This window comes from Vanacampus margaritifer, chromosome 18, assembly GCF_051991255.1.
Source record: "Vanacampus margaritifer isolate UIUO_Vmar chromosome 18, RoL_Vmar_1.0, whole genome shotgun sequence".
In the NCBI taxonomy this organism is placed as follows: domain Eukaryota; kingdom Metazoa; phylum Chordata; class Actinopteri; order Syngnathiformes; family Syngnathidae; genus Vanacampus; species Vanacampus margaritifer.
The window spans coordinates 2,462,071-2,489,326 of record NC_135449.1 but is presented as its reverse complement, the minus strand read 5'-3'; the positions used below and the strand labels follow the sequence as shown (position 1 = coordinate 2,489,326).

Sequence of the window (27,256 nt, the reverse complement as noted above, 5' to 3'; positions counted from 1 at the left end):
TGTATGCATCAGCCGCTGCCTCAAAAGCGTGAAAAAAAGAGGAAGGAAGGAAGGACGCGGGAGGCGCGCTGTCACCAGCTCGGGTGTTTTGTTTTCGTCTTTTCATTTTTATTGGGAGTCAGAGCAGACAGACGGACAGCAGACAGACGGCAGGGCCCGGCTGCCGTCGCACTACATTGCTTTCTTTTCTAGTTTGTCTTTTTTTTTTTGGCACAAAGTAAGATAGTGTGACCGGGATCAGGCTAACCCCTGGATTGCGCGAAGCTTCACACCACACACGCGCACGCCCCCTCCCTGTGTAAACCCCCATCCTTGATTACGGCGCACGCAACCACAGTCCTTGTGTATGCATGTGTTTGCGTGCGTATGTGTGCAGTGGCCATTTTTTGGCACGTGCATTGCGTGCGCTACTGTAAAATTTCCAATGATTTCTATGTGAAATGGTTTTAATTAGGGGTGTCAGGCAATTTTGTTTTTTACTGTAATTAATCATATGACTTCAATAGTTAACTCACGATTAATTGCAAATTTTATAATTTAATAATTAACTCTTTGACTGCCAAAAACGTTAAATAACGTTAAGTAAAATCCTATGGAGGAGTGCCAAAGACGTTAAAAGACGTTTTTTTCCAAAACAGAGGTGAAACTAACCATTTTCTATTGTTGATTACTGAAAAACGGAATAAGGTAGAAACAAACTTTTTTTTTCTGATGAAAGATGAGAGTCCAATCTTTCATTTGGTAGTATGTGTGTTTCCATAGTCCAAACACATAATTTTCTGTGGACCTTGAAAGATCAGTCTAAAATGCTTAAATCGGCTGGCACCCACGGCATCCCTTTTCTGAAAACGTTTGGCAGTCAAAGAGTTAATTTAAACATAAAAGTGGTAGTCATTAGTACAGTCATTTCATAATAATTCATAACATTTAGTTAAAATTAAAAAGATGTACTGTACTGTAAAAAATGAGTGTGATATTGATTTCTGTTGAGGTCATTTTTCTGCCACTAGATGGCATAATTGCATTTGTAAGGCATTTTTCTTTTCATATTAAGAGCGATCTAATCTTTAACATGAAGTAACGTGTGAAATTCTGCATTTTTAAAATTGTAAAATACAACTTGACCGCAGTCTCACTCTCCACAAATATACGCATTTTAATTTAAAAAATATATATATTTTTTAATAATAATTTAATTCAATTTTAAATGGACTCAAAATTAACGCAATCATTTTGACACCCTTAGTTTTTTAATCAATGGCTAGACAGGCGCGTTTGCATGGGAAATTGCACCCCCTTGTGGTGTACAATATATTATTTCATAGGGTTGTGTATGTTTGTGGTCGGGGTGCCATTCAAGTTTGGGCTGCCACTGTGCGTGCGTGTGCGTGTGTGTGCGTGCGTGTGTGTGTGTTGGAAATGTGAGGTAATTCAACTGCTGGTCCTCTCACTCAGGCTGTAACAGACCTACGATAGTATAGTTAAGAGTAATATACACAAACATGTCGCTCGGATAATACACTTTACAATAATAATAATAATAATAATAATAATAATTAGAATTAAAAAAGAAAAGAAAATGTAAAGCAAGCGGTTTGGCTGCAGGGGGAGGAGGGGGGGGGGAGGGAAACACTGCTGGTAACCGTGGAAACGCTTGCACACGCACACACGAGCCAAAATGTACATTCAGGACAAAAACGGCGGCCCGTCGTAATTAGTTCAATAGCCTGTGAGTAAGCTGCACATTCATTGGGTGGACAAGAGCGTCGTTCAGACCAATCAAGAACCAGTTACAAAAAAAAAAAAAGCCATAAAATATATAATATAGAGAGATATGATTGGGGGGGTATATTGCACAAAACGGGGGGAGGGTGGGGGGATTCGGGGCCCTAACTGGTCCACAACAAGGGCCGTTAAGAGACAACGGGGCTCATTTTTTGGGGGGGGGGGGGGGGGGGTTGCTTGTCCATGCGGCACAAGCTTGCGGACGACAGCGACACAATACAGCCACGCGACACAGGCTAATATGCGTTTATATGTACAGTATACAGGCTGGGAGGAAGAAGCCCTGTGTGTGTGTGTGTGTGTGTGTGTGTGTGTGTGTGTGTGTGTGTGTCTGTGTGTGTGTGTGTACTGTGCATCTGGAAAGTATTCAAAGCACTTCTTTTTTTTCCACATTTTGTTATGTTACAGTCTTATTCGTACTGACTTTTTGTCTTGTGTTGTGAGCAAAAAAGTTTGGCAGCTTGCGAATAATAATAATAAAAAAAAAAAAGAGGCTTGAAGCGGTTTAATGCCACTCCTTGTTAACTGTCAAACAAACAAAAAAAATCATACACCCACAGAAATATTTCAAGCCTAATTTAATTTATGTAATTTTTTTTTACATAACAAATTCCCATTTACTTTTTTTTTTATATATATTTTTTTAGATCATTTTAACACTAACCTACCAAATAAAACTAAATTAGTCTAATAAAGCCTATTTATTTGAAATGTATAATTTTCAGGTTTATGTATTTAGCATTAATAAAGTATAACTACTTTAAAAATAAAAAAAAAATAAAAAAACTTTTTGGTACGTCGGCATTAAATTTCATCCCGAAAACATAAAAATGTTTTTCACATAACAGTGTATACGTACCCTGATTATTATGCAATTCAAACAATATACTTTATGTATTTTAAATAAATACTCTCATTATTACTAATTTAGCGTAGTTACACTTTATTAATACTAAATACATAAACATGTGGATTATGCATTTCAAATAAAAGGGCTTTATCATATAGTATCATATAAGGTTTATTTGGTATGTTTGTGTTATAATTATCTAAAATAAAGTTCATGGGAATTTGTCATGTAAAAAAAAATTACATAAATCTTAAGTTAGGATTGAAATGTTTTTGTGAGTGAAAAGAAAATTCCGCATTTAAACAAAACACGAACACCCCGCTAGCTTAATGCTAACGCACAATGCAAAACATAATAGACGGGCTAACAAATGTAGCATCGATGTTGAGTGTTGGACAGAGACTGAGCCCAATCACGAAAACCTGGGAATTATTGATACGCCGTTATAAGTGGCATTAAAAAAAAAAATTGCCGTGAATAAGCGACGAATAGGGTGTAAAAATTGTTATTATTATTATTATTATTATTTTTAATTGGCGCTCCCATGGCTAACGGGACAGTTTCCCCGGAACAGGTGACATCTCAAACACAACTTTTTTCATCCTAAAATTTATTTAACTTATGAAATAAAGCTGCCACGTAACAAAATGTGGAAAAAGCAAACGACTCGGAATGCTTTCGTGACTCACCGTACGTGCGTCAAAGTGTATTCAAGCGGATGTGCATATTCATCATCAAATCCAGGCAACGACAAGAAGAACGACGACGACGACGACGGCGACGACTACGCGCGTAAAGTAACAATAGCGTCAAAAAGAGTGCGGGTGTGTGCGAGTGCGTGTGTGTGTGTGTTAGGTGTGCGTCTCCTCGGGGGCGCAATAGGAAAAGTCCTTGAACTCCTCCTGGTTGATCTGCCGGATGATGGCCTCGTCGGTGGGCGTGAGCACGGGGTCCTCCTTGGTGAAGTCTTGGTCGAAGTTGTTCACGTCGCGCTTGGTTTTCTGTCGGAGCGATCGCATGTTAGGGCGCTGCCTGAGAATAATCGTCATGGAAACCAAACTGCATAAACACAACAAATATGTAACTTCTGCCACCTAGTGGAAGAGCAAGAAATTGTTTGGTTTTTCTTCAGGTGTCAGAAGAAAGTGACATGGTTGACGCTGGTCAACAGAACTATTACATTTTAATCAGAGACGGCTTTATGCATCCCTAAACACATTTTTGATAATCAATCAAAAAGCAATTAATCTCAAAAAGGTTCACTTGCAAAATTTAGTAAAAGTTTGTTGACCAGTGTAATTTTCACAATAAAAGTAAAATTGGAAAAGGGGCTCCGTAAAAGGACATTCTAAATATATGGGGGGAAAAAAACATGCAACAACATTCATTGACAAATAAAATAAAATATATGTTCATGTTTCATTCAATATAAAATAAACTTTTTTTAAAGAAAAATATGCAAATAATAATAACCTTAACAAAAGTTTAAATAATGTAGAACAATCATAAAAAAAAGGAAAAATTATAACAGTTTTTAAGATTTAGGAAAAGAAAAATGATACTTAAAAAAAAAAGAAAATAGAGCTGCTTTGTCTGCAGAAAGTGGATTCAAGACAAAAACACCTTTTAAAAAATGTTGACAAGATAAAATACAATTTAAAAAATGCAACAAAAAGTACAATATTTTCACTTTTTGTTAAAAACTTTTCAAAAACTAAATTTGAAGATGAAAATAGTAACTATTTTTTTTTAAATAAAAAATGTACAAAAGGAAAGCAATTGAAAATCCAAATTGAAAAAAGTGAAAATGAGCTGTTAACTGAAACTCAAAAAACGACATCGCCCCCTTTTGAGCACTGTCAGCCATTGCATGCCACTGCACACTACCTGAGCCGCCACTAGGGGTCCTCGTTTCATTATTAAAAAATCGCTTGAATTGAGCTCATCTTCTTTTAGAGAATATGTTTAGCCTGTCAATTTGGATGCAGATTTTTTTGTTGTGTTTGCTGTTGTTGGCGGCGGCTGCTGCTTGCTTACAATGCGTGGCTTGAAGGGGGGTCGCACTTTCCTCTGCTCCAGCAGCAGCCAGTCGATCTCGCGGAAGAAGGCATGCGTCTTGATGGCCTCCTCGCAGCCTTGGCTCACCACGCAGCCCAGACGCTTGGCCGAGTTCTTGGTCATGAACTACACACACAAATAATAATAATAATAATAATAATAAATGTCTTGATTTTAGTATGAGTTGGTTCCGATATGACCACTGGAAATGGTACAGAATCTCACAATATGGCTCATAAATCAGATCAGCCCTTTTTCTATTTACACGAATATATGAATGATCTCCATCTCAGCGGGTTCCTGAAATTTCCGAGGAGGAGCGCGTCAGTCCACGCATCCGAATCACCTCTTTATCTCTCCCATCCGGTAAATGGCGGGGACAGAACGGGCCGGCGTTAATCGCCACGTTTGCGGCAATAATGGCGCAAAGAGGCGTCTAATGTAGCGGGTCAGCCGGGGGCCGCCGGTTTCCCGCCGCTGAAAGCGCCAGTTGCTTTTGTCCCGCCGTCCGTCAAGTACAGCAACAGCAATTTGCGGCTCTATGATCACGTTGTTAGTGTTGGGAACCTCTGACTGACTCTTTTTTTTTTTTTTTTTTTTTGCGAATTCTAACACCTCGTCGCTAAATGGCGTCAAGTGCACTTCTGTGGGCTGGAGTGGGTGGAAATGTCAATGGAACGTTTGTGCCAGTGTGGAAGTGGCGTCATTGCCAATGAAAAGACAATAACGGAGACAAGATTAAAGACAGGGTGGATCGAGCCAAATATTGAAGTCAAAGGCGCAACGTTAGTGAAATTCAACAATTACAAAAGAGAAACAAAATTGGAATATATATATATATATTTTTTTAAATTGCAAAAAAGTATTTAATTTTTTTTTTAAATGTTTGAAGGGAAAATATAAAAAAAACACACAAAAAACGTTAAGTTACACAAATGAAAAAACAAAGTTTTTATAAAAAAGAAAATGAAATAAATGCAGCGATTTTTAAAAACTAAACTATGTAAAATGTCAACAAGAAATTGAACTAAATGTCATAATTAAAAAAATAATTATAATTAAAAAAAAAACATTTAATTATACATTTATAAATATTAGTAATTTAAATTAGAATATTTTAATTAAATTATAATAATCAAAAATATAACCAAACTTAAATGCAATCAATAAATAACATTAAAAAATAAGTTTCACAAAGAGAAAAAAATATTATTAGTGATGGAAAAAGTTTCCAAAAATTAAATATAAAAAAAAAAGAGTTCAAAAGTGTTAAAAAGAAAAAAGTATTCTTCCTAATAAAGACAACTTTACATTAAAAAAAAGACAAATTTACACAACATAAAAACATAAAAAAAAGAAATGAAAATAAATGGAACTTGACTATTGAAAAAAAATTTTTTTTTGAATCAATACTATCTTATGGATATTAAACTTTCTCTCCTGCATGCAGGAAGAAAAGCAGGCGTACCTAAAAAAGTGACCAGCGAGTGCAGGAAACAGTTTGCTGATCTCACGAGAAATGTAAAAACTCCCAAGGAAAGACAATGTGGTCGTGCGTACCGCTCGCAGGATGGACACGGCCTCCTTGCTGAGCCACACGGGGTAGAGGACGTCGTCGTGCAGGATGGACTCAAACAGATCGTCTTCATTGTCGGCTTCAAACGGCGGCTGGCCCGCCATCATCTCGTACATCAGGACCCCCAGCGCCCACCAGTCCACCGAGGCGCCGTACTCCAGCTCCTGCAGGATCTGAAAAAAAAAAAAAAAAACCCGCACCTTTTAACCACAACTGCCGACGTTTTGGTGTTTCGCGGCCAATCGTCCGATTTGTGGGCGTGGCCCGCGCTCACCTCAGGGGCGATGTAGTCGGGCGTGCCGCAGAAGGTGGTGGTGGTCACGCCGTTCATGATGCCCTCTTTGCACATGCCGAAGTCGGCCAGCTTGCAGTGGCCTTCGGCGTCCAGCAGGATGTTGTCCAGCTTCAGGTCCCTGATGGAATTGACAATTTAAAAAAAATAAAAATTTAAGTATTGGAAATGGGGGGGGAAAAATAATAATAATCACAAATTTCTTTGACAAAGAAAAAAATTCCAGTCTTAAGTGTAATTGCACATCCACTACACTAGGTGGCACTGGCGAGCTAATTTTAGGCAAATTTACTTTGCTGCTACAGACTATAAAAACAACAGTAAGAAAATTCAGGAAAAAAAACACAAAAAAAAATACCTGTAGATGACGCCGTTGCGGTGCAGGAACATGAGCGCCGACGTGACTTCGGCGGCGTAGAAGCGCGAGCGCGGCTCGTCGAATTTGCGCGAGCGCTGAATCTGGAACATCAGGTCGCCGCCGTTGACGTACTCCATAACGAAGAACAGCCGGTCCTGCCAGGGAAGAGCAAACGAATGCAAATAGAACGGATTCAACTTCAAAGTTAAATACGTACACCGGTACTGTACTTAGGGAAGGACTCTCAAGGACGCAAAAAAAAAAAAAACGTTTGGAATGTTGCAGTCAAGAACCTTAAGTTTTTGATGTTTGTGTCAATCAAATGTGTGTTTCGCGATTAAGTGTCTTTGATGTTTATGACAGTCAAATATCTCCAGATGGGGTGTCTTTGATGTTTGAGTCAATCCCATGTGTCTAGATAGGTGAGTGTTTCTAGACAAAGTCTCTTGACAGGTGGTGCAATCAAGATGAAGACTCTTTGATACTTGTGTCAATCAAGTGCCTCTAGATGAGTTAGGTGTTTCAAGCTTGTCTCTTTGATATTTCAATCACTCAAATGAAGATGAAGTCTCTTTGATGCTTGTGTCAATCAAGTGTTTCTATGTTACTTAAGTGTTTCAAGATTAAATGTCTTTGATAGTTAGGGCAGTGTTTTGATTGAGTGTCTTTGATGTTTACAAACAAAGACAAAATCTCTTTGATATTTGTGTCAATCAAGTGCCTCTAGATGAGTTAGGCGTTTCAAGCTTGTCTCTTTGATATTTCAATCACTCAAATGAAGATGAAGTCTCTTTGATGCTTGTGTCAATCAAAGTGCTTCTATGTTACTTAAGTGTTTCAAGATTAAATGTATTTGATAGTTAGGGCAGTGTTTTGATTGAGTGTCTTTGATGTTTACAAACAAAGACAAAATCTCTTTGATATTTGTGTCAATCAAGTGCCTCTAGATTAGTTTAGGTGTTTCAAGATTGTGTTGGTCAAACGAAGACGAAGTCTCTTTGATGCTTGAGTCAATCAAAGTGCTTTTTTGTTACTTAAGTGTTTCAAGATTAAATGTCTTTGATAGTTAGGGCAGTGTTTTGATTGAGTGTCTTTGATGTTTACAAACCAAGACAAAATCTCTTTGATATTTGTGTCAATCAAGTGCCTCTAGATTAGTTTAGGTGTTTCAAGATTGTGTTGGTCAAACGAAGACGAAGTCTCTTTGATGCTTGTGTCAATCAAAGTGCTTCTATGCTACTTAAGTGTTTCAAGATTAAATGTCTTTGATAGTTAGGACAGTCAAATATCTCTAAACGGAGTGTCTTTGACGTTTTTGTGACTCGGGTGCTTCTAGATTACTCAATTGTTTTGAGATTAAATGTCTTTGATGTTTATAACAGTCAAATATCTCTAGATGGAGTGTCTTTGATGCTTGTGTCAATCAAATGGTTCTAGATTCAAGATTGTTTTTGATGTTCATGTTTCTAGATTGCCATGGATGTTTTTATCGGTTTTCAATTGGTTCTCAATAATATTATTGGCATTTGATTTTGCTATTAAAAAAAGATTTAAAAAATTTATTACACTCAAAAATTGGATTTTTGTGAATTTTTTGTGGGGGAGATTTGAATCCAAGGCCATACAGCCTGGTCCTAATTGGAGGTGTGTCCTACTCGGGTCTGGAAGCAGCAGTAGAGCTGGGTGAGGTAGGGGTGTCGGCGGGCCAGAGCCAGGATGCGCTTCTCCGTCATGGTGCAGTCCACGTCGTCGTCCTGCAGGATCACGTCCTTCTTCAGGACCTTGACGGCATAAACTTCCTCTGTCCCCTTCAGCTCGGCCAGCATCACCTGCAACCAGGACAAAAAAACTGATAAGGCTCGACAACAAGACTTGACTATTCTTTGCTATTTGAGTTTTCAGAAGATGAAGTGTCTTGGATGCGTTTTTCGGAACCCGAAGGGGAAGAACGAACCTTGCCGAAGCTGCCTTTGCCGAGAACCTTGATCAAGTTGAAGTCTTTGAGTGTCCTCCTCTGGCTCTGTCCGTTCTCGCGGCAGCCCGACGACGAGGCGGTGGACAACGAGGTGGTGGAGGTGGCAGAGGAGGACGAGGACGAGGACGACGAGTGCTGGGGCCCCTGCTGGTCCAGTGACAGTGCGTCCTGCAGGCGATCCAGCGCTGCCAAGTCTGCGGCAAGCATTTCAACCCGTCATCCATTCCGTTGCCAATGGAAAACGTGCATTGGCAAAACTACTTAAATACTTTAATGAGTTTCCTTGATGGCACCAACGAGGCACTTTGGAGAACAAAACAAGTAAGTGAACTTTTCTGCCCGGGCTTGTGCGAGGAAACGTGTGAGGTGATGATGACTAACCGCGACGAGCAAATGGCTGTGGGCGTCGTGTTAGAATTCCTCAGGTTCACTCCCCAGTGGGCCACTCACACTTCTTCCAAAAGAGGCCGCAACATTGTTCACATTGATTGCCGAATCATTGGACTTTTTTGGACAACTAACACGAATGCAAATCATGTTTTGAACTTTTTTTTATATATGTATATATAGTGTCTTTGATGTTTATGCCCAGCCAGTCTTAGTGTTGGGTGTTTTCACATGAAGTGTCTGGGAAGAGACTGCCGATCAATTGGTTTCTAGATTTGTAGTGTTTTTATATTAAGTGTCTTTGATGACGTGTGTTTGATGCTTGAGTTAGTCAAGTGTTACTAGATTTGTCAACGTTTCTATATTAACTCTTTGACTGCCAGACGTTTTCAGAAAAGGGATGTCGTGGGTGCCAGCTGATTTAAGCATTTTTGACTGATCTTTCAAGGTCCACAGAAAATTATGTGTTTGGACTATGGAAACACACATACTACCAAATGAAAGATTGGACTCTCATCTTTCATCAGAAAAAAAAGTTTGTTTCTACCTTATTCCGTTTTTGAGTAATCAACAATAGAAAATGGTTAGTTTCACCTCTGTTTTGAAAAAAAAACGTCTTTTAACGTCTTTGGCACTCCTCCATAGGATTTTACTAAACGTTATTTAACGTTTTTGGCAGTCAAAGAGTTAAGTGTCTTTGATGAAGCTCCTGGGCATTTGTCAATTGAGAGGGTCTAAGTGTCTTTGATGTTTGTGTCAGTCTCATGTTTCTCAATTAGGCATCTTTGATGTTTGACAGGCTAGTGTTTTTTTGTGTCTGGGTCAAGTGTTTTTTCTAAATGAAGTGTCTTTGCACACCAATTCTATTTGTCGGTGAAGTGTTTCTAGGTCAGTCAAGTGCTTCTAAATGAAACATATTTGACGATGTTTGTGTCAGTTAAGCGTCTCTAGATGAAGTGTTTTTTTGGGTGTTTTTACATGAAGTGTCTGGAAAGAGACTGTCGATCAAGTGGTTCCTAGATTTGTAGTGTTTCTATCTTAAGTGTCTTTGATGACGTGTGTTTGATGTTTGAGTCACTCAAGTGTTTCCAGTCACTCAAGTGCTTCTAGATTTGTCAATGTTTCTATAGTAAATGTCTGATGAAGCTCCTTGGCATTTAGCAATGAAGAGGGTCTAAGTGTCTTTGATGTTTGTGTCTGTCAAACAGGCATCTTATAATGTTTGACAGGCTCGTGTTTTTTTTTTATGTCTGGGTGCTTCTAAATGAAAAATATTTGATGATGTTTGTGTCAGTTGAGCATTTCTAGATGAGGTGTCTTTGATGTTTGTGTCAGTCACGTCTTTCTAGTTGAAGCACCTTTGACCGTTATGTCAATCAAGTGCTTCTAGACTTGTCAACAGTTGCAAGATTCTTTGATGACTGATGAAGTGAACTTGATGTTTGTCAATCAAGTGTTTCTAGATAGTGTCTTTGACCTTTGTCTTTGTTTTTCAGATGAGGTGTCTGATGTTTTGTCAGTCAAGTATCTCAATATTAGTTAAGTGTTTTTACATTGAGTATCTTTGTTGTTTTAATGAATCAAGTGTTTTAGATGACGTGTTTTTGATGTTTTGGTCAATCCATTGTTTTCCTTCCTGAAATAACGCGCAGTCGTTGCCCAAAAGAAGGAGTTCAACTTTTTGGATGAAAATAGCCATTCTTTGGCTATTTACCTTGCTGGGAGGGCGAGGTGGGGACAGCTGGCTGGCTGAAGCTGTTCTCCGTCTGCGAGAGCTCCGGAGGAGATTGGGGAGCGTCTTGCCCGGGCGTCAACTACAAAAACAATGTCAGAATTCATATGAAATGTTTCTTGTGCGTTTGAACTTTTTGTCGACAAGCAACTGCATTTTTAGCTCCCTCAACAATTTCCCTGAAGTTTCTGAATGGCTAAAAAGTGCCTTTTCATTTTCGTTTTACCTTCCTGCGACGCTGCGCCGTGTTGGAAATCTTGTCGGGCGTGACCCCCAGGTCGGACAGGACCTTGGCGATGCCTCGGGCGTCCACGCCGCAGTTGGGGGCCACGTTTTTCTCGCAGCGCCTGTGCACGTTCATCTTACACACTGGAAAATAACAGAGCCAATGTGATTGTATGCCGAAATATCGCTGAAAAAGTGTGTGAAGAGGCATGTCCAGAATATGCGCTGAGATTTCCACGCAGCGCCTGAACTCACCCTTGCACTGCAGGCCCTGCCTTAAGAGGCCCCACAGCAGCGAGCCGCAGTGGTCGCAGAAGGTGGGCACCTTGTAGTTATGGATGCTGAACTTGTGCGGCATGTTGACGCTGAAGCGCTGCGAGCCCACCTGCAGGGGGCGACAGACAGGAAGTGAGAGGTCAGCCTTACTATTTGGAGGACAAATAGGCTGGCTTACCTCCTCCGGGGTGTCCTCCTGCTTCTTCATGCCGGCACACTTGGTGATGATGAGCTCGTGGCAGCGCTTGTGGACCACGCACGTGCACACTGACAGAAAACACATTTTAAAGTCACTTGTCACTCATTTTGTCCGATTGCTGTCAAATTCGAACCCTGCATGCTTAACAGATGGACAGCAATAAATTGTCAGGTTTTTCAGGTGTTTTTGTCATTTTATTCATGTTTTGATTCGAGATTGGCCTTAGAAAGCGCTCACCTTGACACTGGTAGCCTTGCTTCCCCAGGACGCCCCTGTAAGGTCACATAGAGACGTTAATGGTACCGTGATGTCATTAAAGCACACAACACGATGTGTGTGTGTGTGTGTGTGTGTGTGTGTATACCAGATAAAGTCTCTGCAGTGCGAGCAGTAGGTGGGCTGCCGCAGGTAGGTAGCCATGAACTTGTGTCCGTTGACTTGATGGACTCGCCGGCGCACCGCCCCCTGGCGCCGGCGCGGGCCGATCCTCTCCCTGAAGACGCGCTCCTCATTGTCGTTGGCTCCCGAGGCTGCGCGGAGAACGGGGCCGCAAAAACAATAAAGTCAGGCAAAGAAAAGCCAAAAGCATCAGGAAGTTCTTCTCGCCTACATCTGCTAGATACATTCTTTTATTTCTATTATATGATATATATTTTTATTATATTTCTATACATCGTTGATGACATATTGACACTGAGCTCTCAAAGAGAAAAAAAACTTTAAATTAACTCAAGATTAACACACTAATTTTGAAACCCCTAATATAAATATATATTATTATTATTATTATGATGATTTTTATATTTGCAACGTGATAGTGGTGGTATTAAGAGCTGGATTAATTCCCCACCTAAGAGGCCCAGGTACCAAATGGCCTCAAATGTAAAGGGGGGTTGCTGGTTCCCGCATGGCCGCCGCTATTTATACCTGGACGTGTGGGCGCCGGCGCAAGCGAGGATGGCGTGTTCAAATAAAAATACTCCTCCTCTACGAGCTCGGCGGCTGCTTGGCTTCCCCGGAAGAGACGAGCGCTTTCGGAGGGCAACGAGGAAGACAAGGGAAGTGCCTCCGCGCGCACTCCGCCCACACACGCTCAGCACTTGCCGGCGTCCTACTTCGCCTCCCTCATGCAAGAACCTCTCTCCCGGGTGAGGCGGAGATGTGCTTACTCCTCCTGAGCTCAATTACAGGCGAGCTATCCAGGGACACACACACACACACGTAATGTAAGTGTGTGTGAAAAATCCTCATGAATTTTGCTTTACTTTTTGGGTACAGTAGAGAATTTTGCCAAGGGCCGCCATTCCATTTATCCCTAATTACAATTAAACATAACTAGCAGGTGTGCAGTAGTCCTCCACATATTCCCGGGTCGGTATTCACGACTACCCCTATTGGAATTTTTGGGAACATCACGTCCGTTATTCCTGGAAAAACTCGCCTATTTGCGATTTTTTTTGTAACGTGGTAAAAAATGTCATAATTATCATATAGTTTATACAGTAGCCTGCTCGCGAGATGGGAGGAGAAAGATGGCCGCCCTGTGACTTCAACGGCTAGCACGTGCGTGTATGGGCTATCGGCTATCCTGATTCGGTTTGGTTTTATTGAACATATAAACATAAAGAAAACACAAATCACATTACAAGTATAAAATATAAGTTCAAGTAAAAAAGAAAAACAAGAAGAAGAAGAAAGAAAAGAGTTTATATGTTCAAAAGTCTGTATATTCAGATCAGTGCTTTAGCCCCTTGTGCTAGCTAGCTCCCTAGCAGGTAACCGAGCACTCGGGAAGCTAGCTAGGGAGCTAGCTAGCTAGCACCTGGGGCTAAAGCCAAACTGTGGCAGGGTTTTTACTTTCTGGACCTAAATTTGCCACCTCTGCGTAGCTAGCTAGCTAGCTAACTATCTATCTAACTGTACGTCACAATTGTGTTGGATAATCACTGATGCGAACGAAAGCGCCCAAATTCTTATACTGTACATTCCGGACGCCAACATTTAGCCACGCCCCCAAAACAATCGAAAACTAATCTTTGAATTCACTTTACAGTCTGTAAAAAATGGATCCAGTAGAATTGAGGCAAGATTATATTGCGCAGTGGATAAGAAGCACACAGTCGGAGTGGAAATGTGTGTGCGTGTGTATTTTTGTAGTACGTGTGAGATGCTGGCGAGCGGGTGGAGACAGCTAAACAAGCTAAACAGGCCATCAGCGGGATCACTTTTGTTTTACATAATACATCATCCATCTGTCCAGAGAAGACAAAAAAGGTTGATGAGGCTTAACAACGGCAGAGAGCGATCGTCGTGGCGACAGACACACTCTGGCAGCAATCCATCCAGTCATGAGTGAGCAGACGTAACACAATAATCATTTGGGATTAAAATAAAATACTTGGAATCAGCATGGCTGACACATGAATTGCACGCTGTCTTATTATTATTATTATTATTATTATTATTGGATAGAGGGCAGAACGAAATCATGGCAGTTAAGAACAAAGATGGAGGAAGACGGAGCGAGGGGGTGCAGATGGTCAGATTAGGCCAGATTATTTGCCTCCTGCGAGAAAATGATGAAGACGAGAGTGACACACACACACACGCGCACGCACACGCACACAGACACGTCACTTGTGTACATGTGCACCCACTCCAGCCAGATGAACTCCGGCAGGAAGTTCAGGAGCGGGCGTGGCCGCGCAACAGTGAGGTCACGGCCGGAGCGTCCAATGGCGGCCGAGATGCCGCCGTCTCTTAGACGTGCGTGTGCGTAATCCTTAGCTCAATCTCACCTGCTATTTTAAGAGCCTCCTCCCTCCCTGTCCCGTCGCCACGGAGAACCTCCACCCCCCCCCCCCCCCCCCCCCACACTCACATCCATACACATGCACACACTCCCACTGGAAGGCAGCGCGTCTATTTATAGGCGCGTGGTTGGGGGGGGCACAGGTGCAAACGCCTCTTTTATCAGGAGGGGAAATAAAACAGCCGAGCGGGAGAAAGTTGCTTGTCCTTTGAGGAAACAAGATGGCCGCCGGCTCCTGTGACGCGCGTGTGTTGGCTGATGCATGGGAGTGGGATCGTTAGGGAACGACATGAAGCGACACTCCCGTCTACTTATTTTTTCATGCTGTAAATTCAATTATATATACGTTCGTCTATCGTGCCAATTCTAAGGTGCGCAGCTTTGGTTTTTTTCGGGCTTTTTATTACGGATGTTTGATACACGTTTTTTTTTTTTTTTCTTCATGCTGATACCACTACAAGAATTCACCGATTATCGTCCGGGCCGACATTTGGCATTCAAAAAAATATCGGCATCTGCCTTTCTTTTTTTTTACAAATCTGAAGGTTGATACCAGCTGGCACAAAACAAAGCAAATTTTAAGAATAGCTGACATAAGCAGAGAAATGCTGCAAAACTAATATGTAAGGGAAAATCTTTTTCGTCCTCTGTGCATGTGTGTGTGTGTGTGTGTGTGTGTGTGTGTGTGTGTGTGTGTGTGTGTGTGTGTGTGTGTTACCCTCAGTGGAAGATCCAGACAGATCAATGACCACGTAAACCTTCCCCTCTGGCTCCAAGTCGATCTGGACAAAAGAAGGGGGAAAAAAAAGATACAAAAGTAAATAGATGTTGAGTTCTCTGCAGGCACATCTCGGGACAGCTTTTATTTAGGAAACTTGGAAAAGGGACGAACACACGACAACAGTTTGAGGAAAATTTCAATTGGCTTTGGTGAAAATGTAGTTCATGGGAAAGCTCGGAAAAAAAAAAAAAAAAGCCCCAACACCAGTTTCACTGATCAATCATCTGAAGGACACGTTACCAAAACAGGAAGCCATTTTGGTTTGAAGGCTCCTCCTCCTGGCTGACGTAGGCGCTAACGTCCTGATTCGGTGGTTAGCTATTCTACTGTACATCTCGCTTTAGCTTAGCAGTTAGCAAGCCTTCAGCTCTTCTGTCTTTTTTCTCTCGGTGCGTCAAGTCCCCGTCTTCTTTTAGCGATAACGACACTTGTCAAAAGTGTATCTTCGCGAAGGAGGAGAGAATTAGTGACACGGCAGGACAATGTTTAGCCGCAAAAGTTGATGTTTAGCACGTGCAGAGCAACCTAGCTTAGCAATGACGTCATCAATAAGCATTATGATTGGTCGAGAGAAGAGGTGGCAAATCCAGGTCCGGATAGTAAAAACCCTGTCGCAGTTTGGCCTTAGCCCCTGATGCTAGCTAGCTCCCTAGCAGATAAACGAGCACCATGGGAGCTAGCTATAGCATCTGGGGCGAGCTAGCACCTGGGGCTAAAGCCAAAACACAGAAGATAAGTCAACAATTACTGTCGATATGCTGAAATCAGAGGATTTGGACCATTTTAAAAGAAAAAAACTCTCATAAACTACTTTGATAAATAATCACAGCTCTATTTTTTGCATTAAAAAAAAAAATAAATCATCAATTATGGACATTTTTAGCATTCCGGACACAAAGTGTGTCTTTAAAACCCATAGAATCATGCCCATGTGCTTGAGTAAGCGATTAGGAGGAGAGATTAAGACCCCAAACGTTATAAAAGACATCATCCAAACAAATTATTCAAGACCTGATGACATCACCCTTTTACAATACACACGCAATTACACAGATTAGAGTTGGGGGGTGGTGGGGGGGGCTGCGGGTTGGGGGACAGTTGGCATGAGGAAAGAGAGCGTCAATTAAAAAAAAAAAAGTGGGTGGTGGTGGTGGTGGGGTGGACAGGGGCTTTAAATCTATGGCTAAGCTCCGGGACAGCCGCAGATCCTCTTACGCAAGCGGCCCGACTCGCACATCAGCACCGCGTGAAAGACACAACACCGCGCGGGACTGGCAAATAAATATGACGCAGCCCAAAAAAAAAGAAGAAGTGCATTTTCATGCGCATCCTAACCCGTTCACCAGCAAACATCCCGATTTGTCGAGGGCAATAAATCAGCACAATGACAATCACGTTGCCCAAAGTGGGCATTTTCGCTTCCATTTTTTCGGACGGCCTCTCAGGCCTTCCCATTATCCTGATTGCGATTCTTCGCGTCCGCTACCCTTGAAAACCAGCCGCTAATCCTCAAATGCGGCCTCTTGCGTAACTCGGCAGGATTTTAACGCCAGCGAGATGCACTCGGACGCTATTTGGGAAGCGAAGATTGGCGTGATGCCTTCAGGTTCCCTTTTAGCTCTGTAAATTTCACTTCTTGTGAGGATGAGGAAAGCTTTGAAGACAGACTCGGCGACTTCCCACAGGAATTCATGTCAATAAACACGGAAGTTTCTCTTAATACAGATCTGTACAGTTACAAATGCTATGCTAGGCGGCCACATGCTAACATTGCTAACATAACGTTTTTACAAGACAATTACAATACAAAGTGCTTCAAATTATAATTTTTTTTAAGACTGGTGCTATTGTGAAACATAATGGATATGTCATCTAACAACACAACGAAAAAAGAAAAGAAAGACAAAAACAGCGCTAACTCTGCTAGCATGTTGAGGTCCAAAATGGAGGTCAATGTAAACGTAGTGGAGCCCTTAACTGACGACACGTTCTTCTTTAACCTCAGCCTCGCTACAAACGATGGGGTGAGAAGGCTGGAGAATCGAGTTGGCCTCATTAATCTCGTTAGTCCAATTAGGAAGCGCATAGCAGCAGGAGGAGACGGACAACTTCACAAACACATTCGCGCGCGCGCGTGTGTGTGTGAGGATTATAAAATGGACTTGAGGGGGAGGTTAACATTCATCCAGAATGCTCCCTTGAATTGGATGTGCCCCAACTTATGAGTCGATATTTGTTGCCGGCCAAACTTGACTTATGAGTGAGCTATTGATATATAAAATATATATAATATATAAATATAAAATGACAACACGCGCAAGGAACACAGATTGACTCCTGCTGATGTCACTTACTAGGCCACGCCCCCTTCAAGGCACAGTCACAAACAATTGTATTTAATCAGTTTATGAAACCACTTGATTTTTTTTCCCCCAATTCATGTTGTTATGTTTTATTAATGTTGATATTATGCTATTTTGTATTCATTTTTTAAAATAGTATTTCAATTCATTTTAATGGAGAAATTTGATTGTAGAAGACTTGGGGCGATCCTAAAAGTTTGGGTACCACTGCACAAACTTGACACACACACACACACACACACACACACACACCATATGCGGCGCAGACAAGCCAGTCAAAGCACGCATTGTATAAATACTGTGCTAGTGGCTCGCTCATACACCCCTCCCCCCCCCACCCACCCACCCCCCTGACGGCGGCCCTCGACGCAGCATTTATTCTCGTTGACAGGCCGCCGCCCACATCCATCTGTCACATGACACGTTTCGCCATGGCCGCACACACACACTATGACTTGCCTGCGTGTGTGTGTGTGTGAGTTAGTTCTTCACAATGCCTGCCAACAAGCACGACAACACACAAACACACACACACACACACACACACACGAAATATCCATACACACGCGGGAAAACTGATGCCTAGATTTTTTTCCCGATTCGATTGGATTCACTTGGTTCAATTCGATATTGATTAATTAGGGAACTTCAATTCTTCTTAAACAACAAGGGCACGATAAAAAAAAAAAAAAACTTCACAAACATGAAATATGAATTAAAAAGATTCTGAGTTATTATAAGGTGCAATGAGTCACGTTTTTCATGAATATAAGAAAATACTTTTAAATACACGTAAACAGTAAATTTCAAGAAAACAGTAAGATACAAAAAAAAAATTGGCCTTTAAAATTCTATTTTGTTATTCTATTTCTATTCTATGACTTGATATCAAGCTCAAAAAGAGAAATCCCAACCAGAGGTGGCAAATCCAGGTCCACAGAGTAAATACCCTGTCACAGTTTGTCTTTAGCCACTGATGCTAGCTAGCTAGCTAACCAGCTCCCTAGCAGGTAAACAAGAACCATGGGAGCTAGCTAGGGAGCTCGCAAGCTAGCGCCTGAGGCTAAAGCTTTACTTTCTGGTCCTGGATTTGCCACCTCTGAACCTAACCTTAACGTATACACACACGCCCAATAAAATACACACAAAAAACAGAATTTAAATATAAATACACACACAAAGACACTAATATGAATCCATGTCAACACCTTCCGATGTGGTCACATTGGACTTTTCGTTTTCCTGACTGCTCTCGTGATTCCGTCATTTTGACCTCGGGGTTCACTTTTTTTTTTTCCCACCCTCCCCAAGGCGCAACTGTGAACACTGAAACGGTGTTTTGAGTAAAAACATGAAAACACATCATTGTCTGTTTGTGTGCTTTGAGTCCAAGCAGACTGTGCTGGTGCATTGTATCACATTTGATGCAAAAATGCGGCCCTTTGCAACACACACACACACACACACACACACACACGTGCCGAGTGAAGCAGCATGCGCCTCATGCATGTTTAATGCAACATCATAGCCGGCTAATAATGTAAGATGAGCTGCGCGGTGCGAGCTAGCGAGCGAGGCCCCCCGATCGAGTGACAGCCATGGAAGGAAAAGGACTCGGTTCACCTCAACAGCATTGACAATATTTTCCCATCGTTAGCCGATCCTAGGTGGCTACATGTTAGCGTCGCCGCAATACTTGGGTGCAGACTGTCCTACCTAAAAACACACTTCCTGATTGTGAAGGTCAAAGAGGACGATACAGAGACTACGATTGCCAGAGATGGCAAATCCAGGTCCAGAAAGTAAATACCCTCCCACAGAGCTAGCTAGCTCGCCAGCAGGTAAACAAGCACCTGGGGAGCTAGCTAGGGAGCTAGCTAGTTAGCACCCAGGGCTAAAGCCAAACTGTGGCATGTTTTTTACTTTTTGGACCTGGATTTGCCACCTCTGACAATTGCCATTTGCGACAGTTTGAACTTTTAAGGGCAAGTGTTTGAAACACGGCCATTACCAGCATATTTGTTTATTTATTTTCAATTCAGGACGTGAAATGGCTGCATTTCATTGGTTGATCCTGGCCAGTGTGTGTGTGTGTGTGTGTGTGTGTGTGTGTGTGTGATGTGTGCGTGAGGTCAAGGTTGAACAGACACTGTGATGGAAACAGCCGGTGTGTCGACGTGATGACACCAAAGGGGAAGAAGAAACGACCGGAAGCGATGTCAACGCACACGTGCGGAGAATGACGATAAAGTCAGCAGAAAAAGAAAAAAAAAAGATAAGAAAGTCAGCATGTAACACCTTGGCAGTACCGTCTAGCGCTACTTCTTCATTTTTTTATCATCCATCAACGACGTTTGTGTTGTGATGGACTTGCGGTCTGCATAACGAGCTCATCGCGTTCAAGCAAACCCGGGACGAGATGCCACATCGACCGGCGAGATGCGGGAAAAGACGACCGGACGAGACGAGAGCGCAAAGCGACGCCGAAGCCGCAACAAAATTCCCCGTTTTGACCATATTAAGATGATCTTCTTTTAACCTCACACACACACACACACACACACACACACACACACACGTTTGAGTGCTACCGTGTCATCCCGATGACAGCGAACACACCACAAGATGTGGTGGGCGCGCATCGTTGCCACGGGGAAAACTAACAAGAAATAAAAGTAGACGGTTTTGGTATTACAGCTTCAAGTAGCTGGTTTTAATGGTGCCAGTTTTTGGTTGTATGTGCTTCACTATCTGGTTTTGGTAGTGCCGCATTCGGGACCTGGTTTCCGATGCCTGGATTTGATAGTGCCTGGTTAGCGCTACCGGATTTGATATCAGACTTTGGTTGTACCTTATTTTGGTATGACCTAATTCGGGACCTGGCTTTGGTAGTACTTGGTTTTGGTCTTACCTAGTTTGGGACCGGGTTTTCGTAGTAACCGTTTCAGTTCATGGTTTTAGTGCTACCTGATTTAGTTTTTTTTGTAGTACCAGGTTTAGTAAATGGCTTTTGGAGTACCAAGTGTCGTGCTGTACCTGGTTTTGGTATTACCTAATACGAGACCTGGTTTTGGTAATGACTGAGTTTTGGTAGTGTCTGGTTTGGCACATGGTTTAGGTAGTGAATAGCGTTAAGTCTGGCATGATGCCTGGTTTAGGTAGTACTTGATGATTTTGCTTGCACTTGGTCTGGGACCCAGTTTTGGTAGTAGCTAGCATAGTGGTTTTGGTCATGCGCAAATTGCTACCTAGTTTGGGTAGTACTAAATCAGGTCTGTTTCTTGTAGAACCTGTTTTAGTGCCTAGTTCAGTAGTACCTAGTTTGGTACCGGGTTTTGGTATTACCTAATATGGGACCTGGTTTTGGTAATGACTGAGTTTTGTTAGTGTCTGGTTTGGCACATGGTTTAGGTAGTAAATAGCGTTAAGTCTGGCATGGTGCCTGGTTTAGGTAGTACTGTTTTGTTACACGATTTTGCTTCCGACTGGTTTGGCACCCAGTTTTGGTAATAGCTAGCTTTTTGGTAGTTCCAGATTTTGGTCACATTTAGATTTGTATTTGGTTTTGGTCATGCGCAAATTGCTACCTAGCTTGGGTAGTACTAAATCAGGTCTGTTTCTTGTAGAACCTGTTTTAGTGCCTAGTTTAGCCAGTACATCGTTTGGTAGCAGGTTTTGGTATTACCTGAGATTTGCTTGCACCTAATTTGCTAGCTGGTTTTCCTAGTACGTGATTTGGTGTTTTCGCAGATTAACAAGGAATCTCGTCAACGAGCGTCTTTGAAGGCCTCCTTGGGAAATGCTTGATGTGTACTTTTGGTGTCCTTCCTCCTCTCGGTCTGCAGGTGAGAGGCTGTCACCGAGGGGACGGCCTGTCAGCGTCGCCATAGGGACGCTCTTCACAGAGCATCTCAATTACGGGAGAGGGAGAACATGGAAGGTGGGGGGGGGGGGCAATTAATAAGCATCAAAGCCTGGTTAATATTTCACCCATGCGAGGACGCCGGCGGCTGGTGGGGAGTTTGGCGCTCGAGGATGGACGGATAAAACGGGAGTGATTTTTATTTGAACTTTGCCGGCTTTTTATCATAAAAACTCATTTGTCAGCATTCATTATTTTTTAGCTAGCGAAGGTCAAATTGTGTTTTTTGGTGTGACGTCAAGGGTTGGTTTTCGGTTTTAAAATTGTAAACATCGGAAGAGCATGCGAGTCGCCGAGGAGTGAGCGCTGCGTGGCTGTGATGTAACGATCGTGCGGCGAGCTAATCGATACGAGGGCGGTCAATCAACCGAGTAATCCATGCGGTCTGACCTTAGCTTGGACGGCCGAGGGTGCGAGCGTGGCGGCTCCCTATTTATAGGCTAACGTATGTAGCCAAAGGTTACGCAAGCATCGTGTCGATAACCGACTCGCCGACGCAGGTAAACATTTTCGCCGGCCGGCTTCCGTATGAATCGTTTCGCACGGCGAGCAACGTAACGATTCAGAAAGCAATCAATGTGTTTTGGAGCGTTAGTAACAGGATTAGTGGGGCCACTTGAAAAACCGTACGGCGCGGTAAACTGCGAAAAGCAACGCCCCATTGAACCAATCGGCGGGAAATGACTCACATGGTTTGTATTGTGTTGCTAATTATGTAAACAGGGTTTTGGTAGTTGCTGCTTGGATTTTTAGGTACACGATTTTCCATCTGGGTACTTTTTTTTTTTACATTCCTGGAATCGGTATTGCCTGATTTGGCACCTGGTTTTGATAGTAAGTAGATCGACACGTGTGTTTTTTTCTTGTTAAGAAGTTGGTTTACATGTTTTTGATCATATCTAGTAGTAGTTCCTGATTTTTGTAGTATCTGATTGAGTAGCTAATTTGAACCTGGTTTGTAAAGTGGGTTTAGGTAATACCTGGTTGTGGTCATTCCTGGTCTACCTGGTTTTGGCAATACTGCATATGATTTTGCTAGCACCTGGTTTAGCATTTGAGCTATGGTAGTACCTTATGTGGGATCTGGTTTTGGTAGTACCTGGTGGTCTGAGGACTGCTTTTGGTAGGTCTGGTATGAACAGTAAATAATTGGTTTGACACCTGGTTTTGCTGGATTTGATCGTACCGTTAAATGATTTGGCACCTGGTTTTGATAGTACCTAGTTTACCGCTTGGTTTTGGTACTAAAAAAGTTGACGGTTCGAGGCTGGTTTACATGTTTGGTAATATCTGATTGTAGTAGTCCCTGTTTTTTGTAGTACTGTATCTGGTTTAGTACCTAATTTGGAACTGGTTTGTAAAGTGGGTTTTGGTAATACTGTACCTGGTTGTGGTCATTCCTAGTCTGCCTTGTTTTGGCAATACTGCATAAGATTTTAGTAGCACCTGGTAGAGATGGTTTTGGTACTACCTGGTGGTCCGATGACTGTTTTTGGTAGCTCTGGAATTAGCAGTAAATAATTGATTGGTCACCTGGTTTTGGTTTTGCCTGATTTGGTAGTAGCTGATGTACCATCTAATTTGGTCATAAATAATTTGGCACTACCTGATGTGTCATCTAAATTTGGTCAAACGTGGGCATCTTCTTCAGTGCTAGATTCCAGACAGCACGTGCGGCTAATTGAACCCAGAGTCTCCGGCAGAATTCCCCTTTTGTTGGAAGATGAAGTGAGACCAGATAAAACAAAAGTGCTCGAGAGCGGGGGGGCCGCGGGAGGAGGAGGCAGGGGGGGTTGTAGACGAGATCACATGCTGTCGCTGAGGACAAACTCTCAGGCCCCCTGAACAAACGGGCCCTTTTATACGTGGCGGCGTACAGATGCGCCGTTCCGACATCACGGTACCGAGTCAAATGTGATTACATGACAAGAAAGCAGAAGCCATGAAAAGAGCTTCAGTTGCGGGTGGGGGTGCGGGGGGGGGGGGGGGGGGAGATTCGCAACCTGGACGCTCGGGAACAAAACTTACTGTTCCTTCCAGCCTCGGGAGGAATGCGAAGAATTGCGGAGGGAGGACCGGCACCGGGGTCGACCTGGCTGGGATGCGGTGAATTTGAATTGGGGGGTTGGGGGGGCGATTTTAAATTTTTAATAACATCAGGATGACTTCTATAGGTTTGACACCTGCCTGTGGTAGTACCTTAATTGGTAGTACCTGATCTGGCACCTGGTTTTGAACGAAGCGTATATAGTTTGGTACCTTTTTTTTAGTAGCACCTGGTCTGATAACTGGTCTTTGTAGGACCTGGTTTGGTACTTGGCTTTCTTTTGACGTCAGGTTTGGTTATACCTTGGCTGGACTAACACACACACACACGAAAAATCAGCCCTGGCATTTTGACTTCATCTGGCCCGGCCCAACCCGACCCCCGCTAAACATGTACTTCTGTCACTGATGTTTACCGACGATTTTTCCGTTTGCGATCTAAATTCGAAATGGATTACCGGACTTGGCCCTCTAAATTGTGGGCCAGTCTCTTGGGGTAAAATGAAGGAAAGTAATAATTAAAAAGCACCGCATCGACCACGTAAGAGGCCAGCCCACCGGGCATCTGACCTGTATGCCAGATGGCCAGTCCAGCCCTGGTCATACCTGGTTCGGTACTTTGTTTTGGTACACAAGTACCAGGATAGCAGCTGATTTGGCACTTGTTTTTTTGGTAGTAGCTGGTTTTGTACCATCTTTTAGTTTTCGCCCTTCTGTCAACACAAGAACTCCTGACTATGAAGCCCAAACATTAATAACACTTTGAAAACTACTGAAGCGCCGAAGGCCAAAACCGCATTCTCCGCGGTCACAAGACCGGAGAAGCCACAGTCAAGCCCACCTACCCAGTCCTCGTAGTGCCTCGTCCCGTTCTGCAGCAGGTCCTCCAGCTGGATGGTGCAGTTGGCCACAAAGTCATCGTAGCCGATGGGCGCGTCGTGGAACACGGACAGCTCCAGGCTCCGGCCCTCGCGCACCTCGGTGCAGAACTCCTGGTGCCAGGCGGGGCTGTTGGTCTTGGTGCGCGTGACCGTCTGGCCCAGGCGAGTCTGATCGAGGTTGAGCGCCAGGTAAGGGTCCAGCAGGAAGGAGCCGCTCTTGCCCACGGCGTGACGCAGCGCCCATGGGGTGGGCTTGAGGTCCACCGCCTCGCACACTCGCACCTTCAGCAGGCCGCTGAACACCGGCATGGCTGAGCCTTCCTTCCTTCCTTGTGCTTGCTGTTTGGGGGTCGTCTGCCTTTTCCGAGCGGTTTCCTTCCAGTGAGTGGAGTGGGGAAATGGGGGGGGGGGGGGTGGAGGAGGGGGGGGGGGGCTGTCACTCCACAGTGGGGCTACATCCCATAATGCCGCCTGGACTCTGCAGACACATCAGCCGTGTGCACATACTCAGTTCTGAGGATGAAGACTCCCGGTTTGTTTGTTTATGCTCAAGCGGAAACCAGGCCGGGGATCTCAAACCCCGGACGCCGACTAACGCGGTCTTCTTCTTCTTCTACGGCCCCCCCCCGCCACCCCAACACACACGCATACGAACCACACACGTCCGCGGTGTGCCTCGCTCGGGTTCGGGCTCAGGGCTCAGGGTGGGGGAGAGCGGGAGCAGCCGCGCCTAGCCATCCGGGATTGGCGCTCCAGTCTCCGGCTCCCAGTCCGTGGGCTGTCTCTCCCCCCCTGCGCCTCGAAGGATTAATCTCCCGCCGCCGCCGCCGCTTAAACGCTCAATTCACGGTGGCACGTTCCCGCGTCCGAACGACGGCTCCGAGTCGTCCGCTTCTCTCCCGTGCGCGTGTTCGGTTTCTCGGCGTTCACGAGTGCATCATTCACGTTCGCTTCTTCGCCAGCGTTCGATTTTTCTCGGAAGAGTGTGTATGGGTGTGTGCGCGTGTGTCTGTGCGCGCGCGCCCCCGCCTGCCTCTGCTTCCCGTCCGCGCGCGTGTCCGCAGGAAATGCGCAAAACGCGTCACTTGCGCGCGCCCCCGAGGTGAGGGAGGCAGAGGAGGGGCGCGTGCACGCGGTCGTGTCTCAGTGGCGCCAGCGTTGATGCCAACTTTTAGCACTTTTGCTACTATGTATATTTAAGCAGAAGTGGCTAAACTACTCACACTCTGTACTTGAGTCAAAGTACAGATAGTAAAGTAATATATCAACTGTAAAAGTAAAGATACTAAAGAAATGTGTCAACTGCTCTACATGATTAATTAATAGTAAAAACTATGACGTTATGTACTTAAGTACAAAAGTAGCTAGCATTAGCCTATGGCTAACTGTTAAAATAGCTCATCAGAACCAAAATCTTCTTTATTTGCCAAGTTTGTTTAGAAAAAACACATGCACACATTAGTTACTTTTTAAAAAAATAAATAAATGAAATTAGTCAAAACAACCTCAGAAGCTAGTTTTTTTTTTTATCGAACAATTATACACAAACAAACAAGGCACTCGTATCATCAAATGACAAATTGCTTGACATAGACTGAGCATAAGCATTTTAACAATTGAACATAGAAAATAAAAACCAACAGGATTTATATTTGCAAGAGGACTTTCTATAACAAATACAAATATTTCCAATGAAGAAACTAAATGAAGGGCTTTTCTATCCATAACCAATTTCAAAGATTTACAAAATAGTAAAACGTTTTCCCAGTGGAGTAGACAAGGTTTTGTTTATAAATATCTGCACTTTCCCTAAAAACCAAAAAATATTCAAAACAAATTCTAATTTCTTATCTTCACCAAACAAAACGGACTCTTCTGTCAGGATGCGGTGTGTTGCAAACCTGAGCAACTGCGGCCTCTGCTGGCTGTTTGGACGCATCGCCTAGGTTTAGCTTGCTTCCGGGATGTGACGTCACATATCAGCACAGTGTGTTCACTGACAATTAGGAAATTTCCTTGCCTGGAGGGACGTTTCTGAGATTCATGTCCTGTAGTGAGATGTAACGGAGGGTGCTGGGTTCAATGTCATCTGGGAAACTACACTAACATCACACAGAAGCCTGTTAGGTTCATTGACATCAATTGTTGAGATTTGTCTAGTTAGAAATTACGTCATATACGATGGTGGTATGTTCACTGTTACTTCGGAAATTACTAATTTCCCATGTTATGGCTGTATGTTCACGTACACCTGGTAATTCAGAGAAAAAGCTGTGGACATGATAATGAATTGCTACAATAAATTAAAGACAAAAATCACTGACATTTTTATGTCGGTAGCTATGCGAAGGGCCACAGCAGATTGGGACGTCCATGGACATTTTGTAAATACACAATTTTACCAGTGAAGGTGGACAGGAATCACGGCGAAATCTGTTATTAAAGCAAAACGTCTCCAATAATTTCCAGATAAATATTGAAGGCAACACGCTTTGGGGTGGGGGGGATAAAATAAATAACATAAAATGATGTCTTTGTGAAGATGAATATTGTATTGAACCACGAGGTGGCGCTCATCTCTGTTCAGTAGTCACCTTGCTCGCCATCACGTTATCAAAATGTGACCATGTATTTTTATATTTTTCTAATATAGGTATGTAGTTTTTTTTTGGGGGGGGGGGCAAAAATCAATCAATCAACATTTGCCAACAAGACACACTCAATGAAAATGAGCCACA

The 27,256-nt window shown here is 43.1% G+C and overlaps 1 protein-coding gene across 2 annotated transcripts; it reads right to left on the bottom strand.

The window, feature by feature from the left end:
- Positions 1 to 86: 86 nt before the first annotated feature.
- Positions 87 to 25,566, bottom strand: prkcea (protein kinase C, epsilon a). Of its 2 annotated transcripts, none has more exons than XM_077551144.1 (15): positions 24,483 to 25,566; positions 15,244 to 15,307; positions 12,078 to 12,243; positions 11,951 to 11,985; positions 11,693 to 11,781; positions 11,494 to 11,623; positions 11,240 to 11,382; positions 10,996 to 11,095; positions 8,874 to 9,088; positions 8,575 to 8,748; positions 6,920 to 7,074; positions 6,544 to 6,682; positions 6,254 to 6,442; positions 4,673 to 4,819; positions 87 to 3,636 (listed from the first exon to the last, which is right to left on the bottom strand). In XM_077551144.1, exons 1-15 carry the CDS (start codon positions 24,825 to 24,827, stop codon positions 3,487 to 3,489), a joined length of 2,241 nt encoding a protein of 746 aa, XP_077407270.1. In that variant the 5' UTR covers positions 24,828 to 25,566; the 3' UTR covers positions 87 to 3,486. The 2 variants fall into 2 exon arrangements, with proteins under 2 accessions (XP_077407270.1, XP_077407271.1); XM_077551145.1 differs by lacking the exon at positions 24,483 to 25,566 and adding an exon at positions 16,642 to 17,540.
- Between the last annotated feature and the right edge of the window lie 1,690 nt (positions 25,567 to 27,256).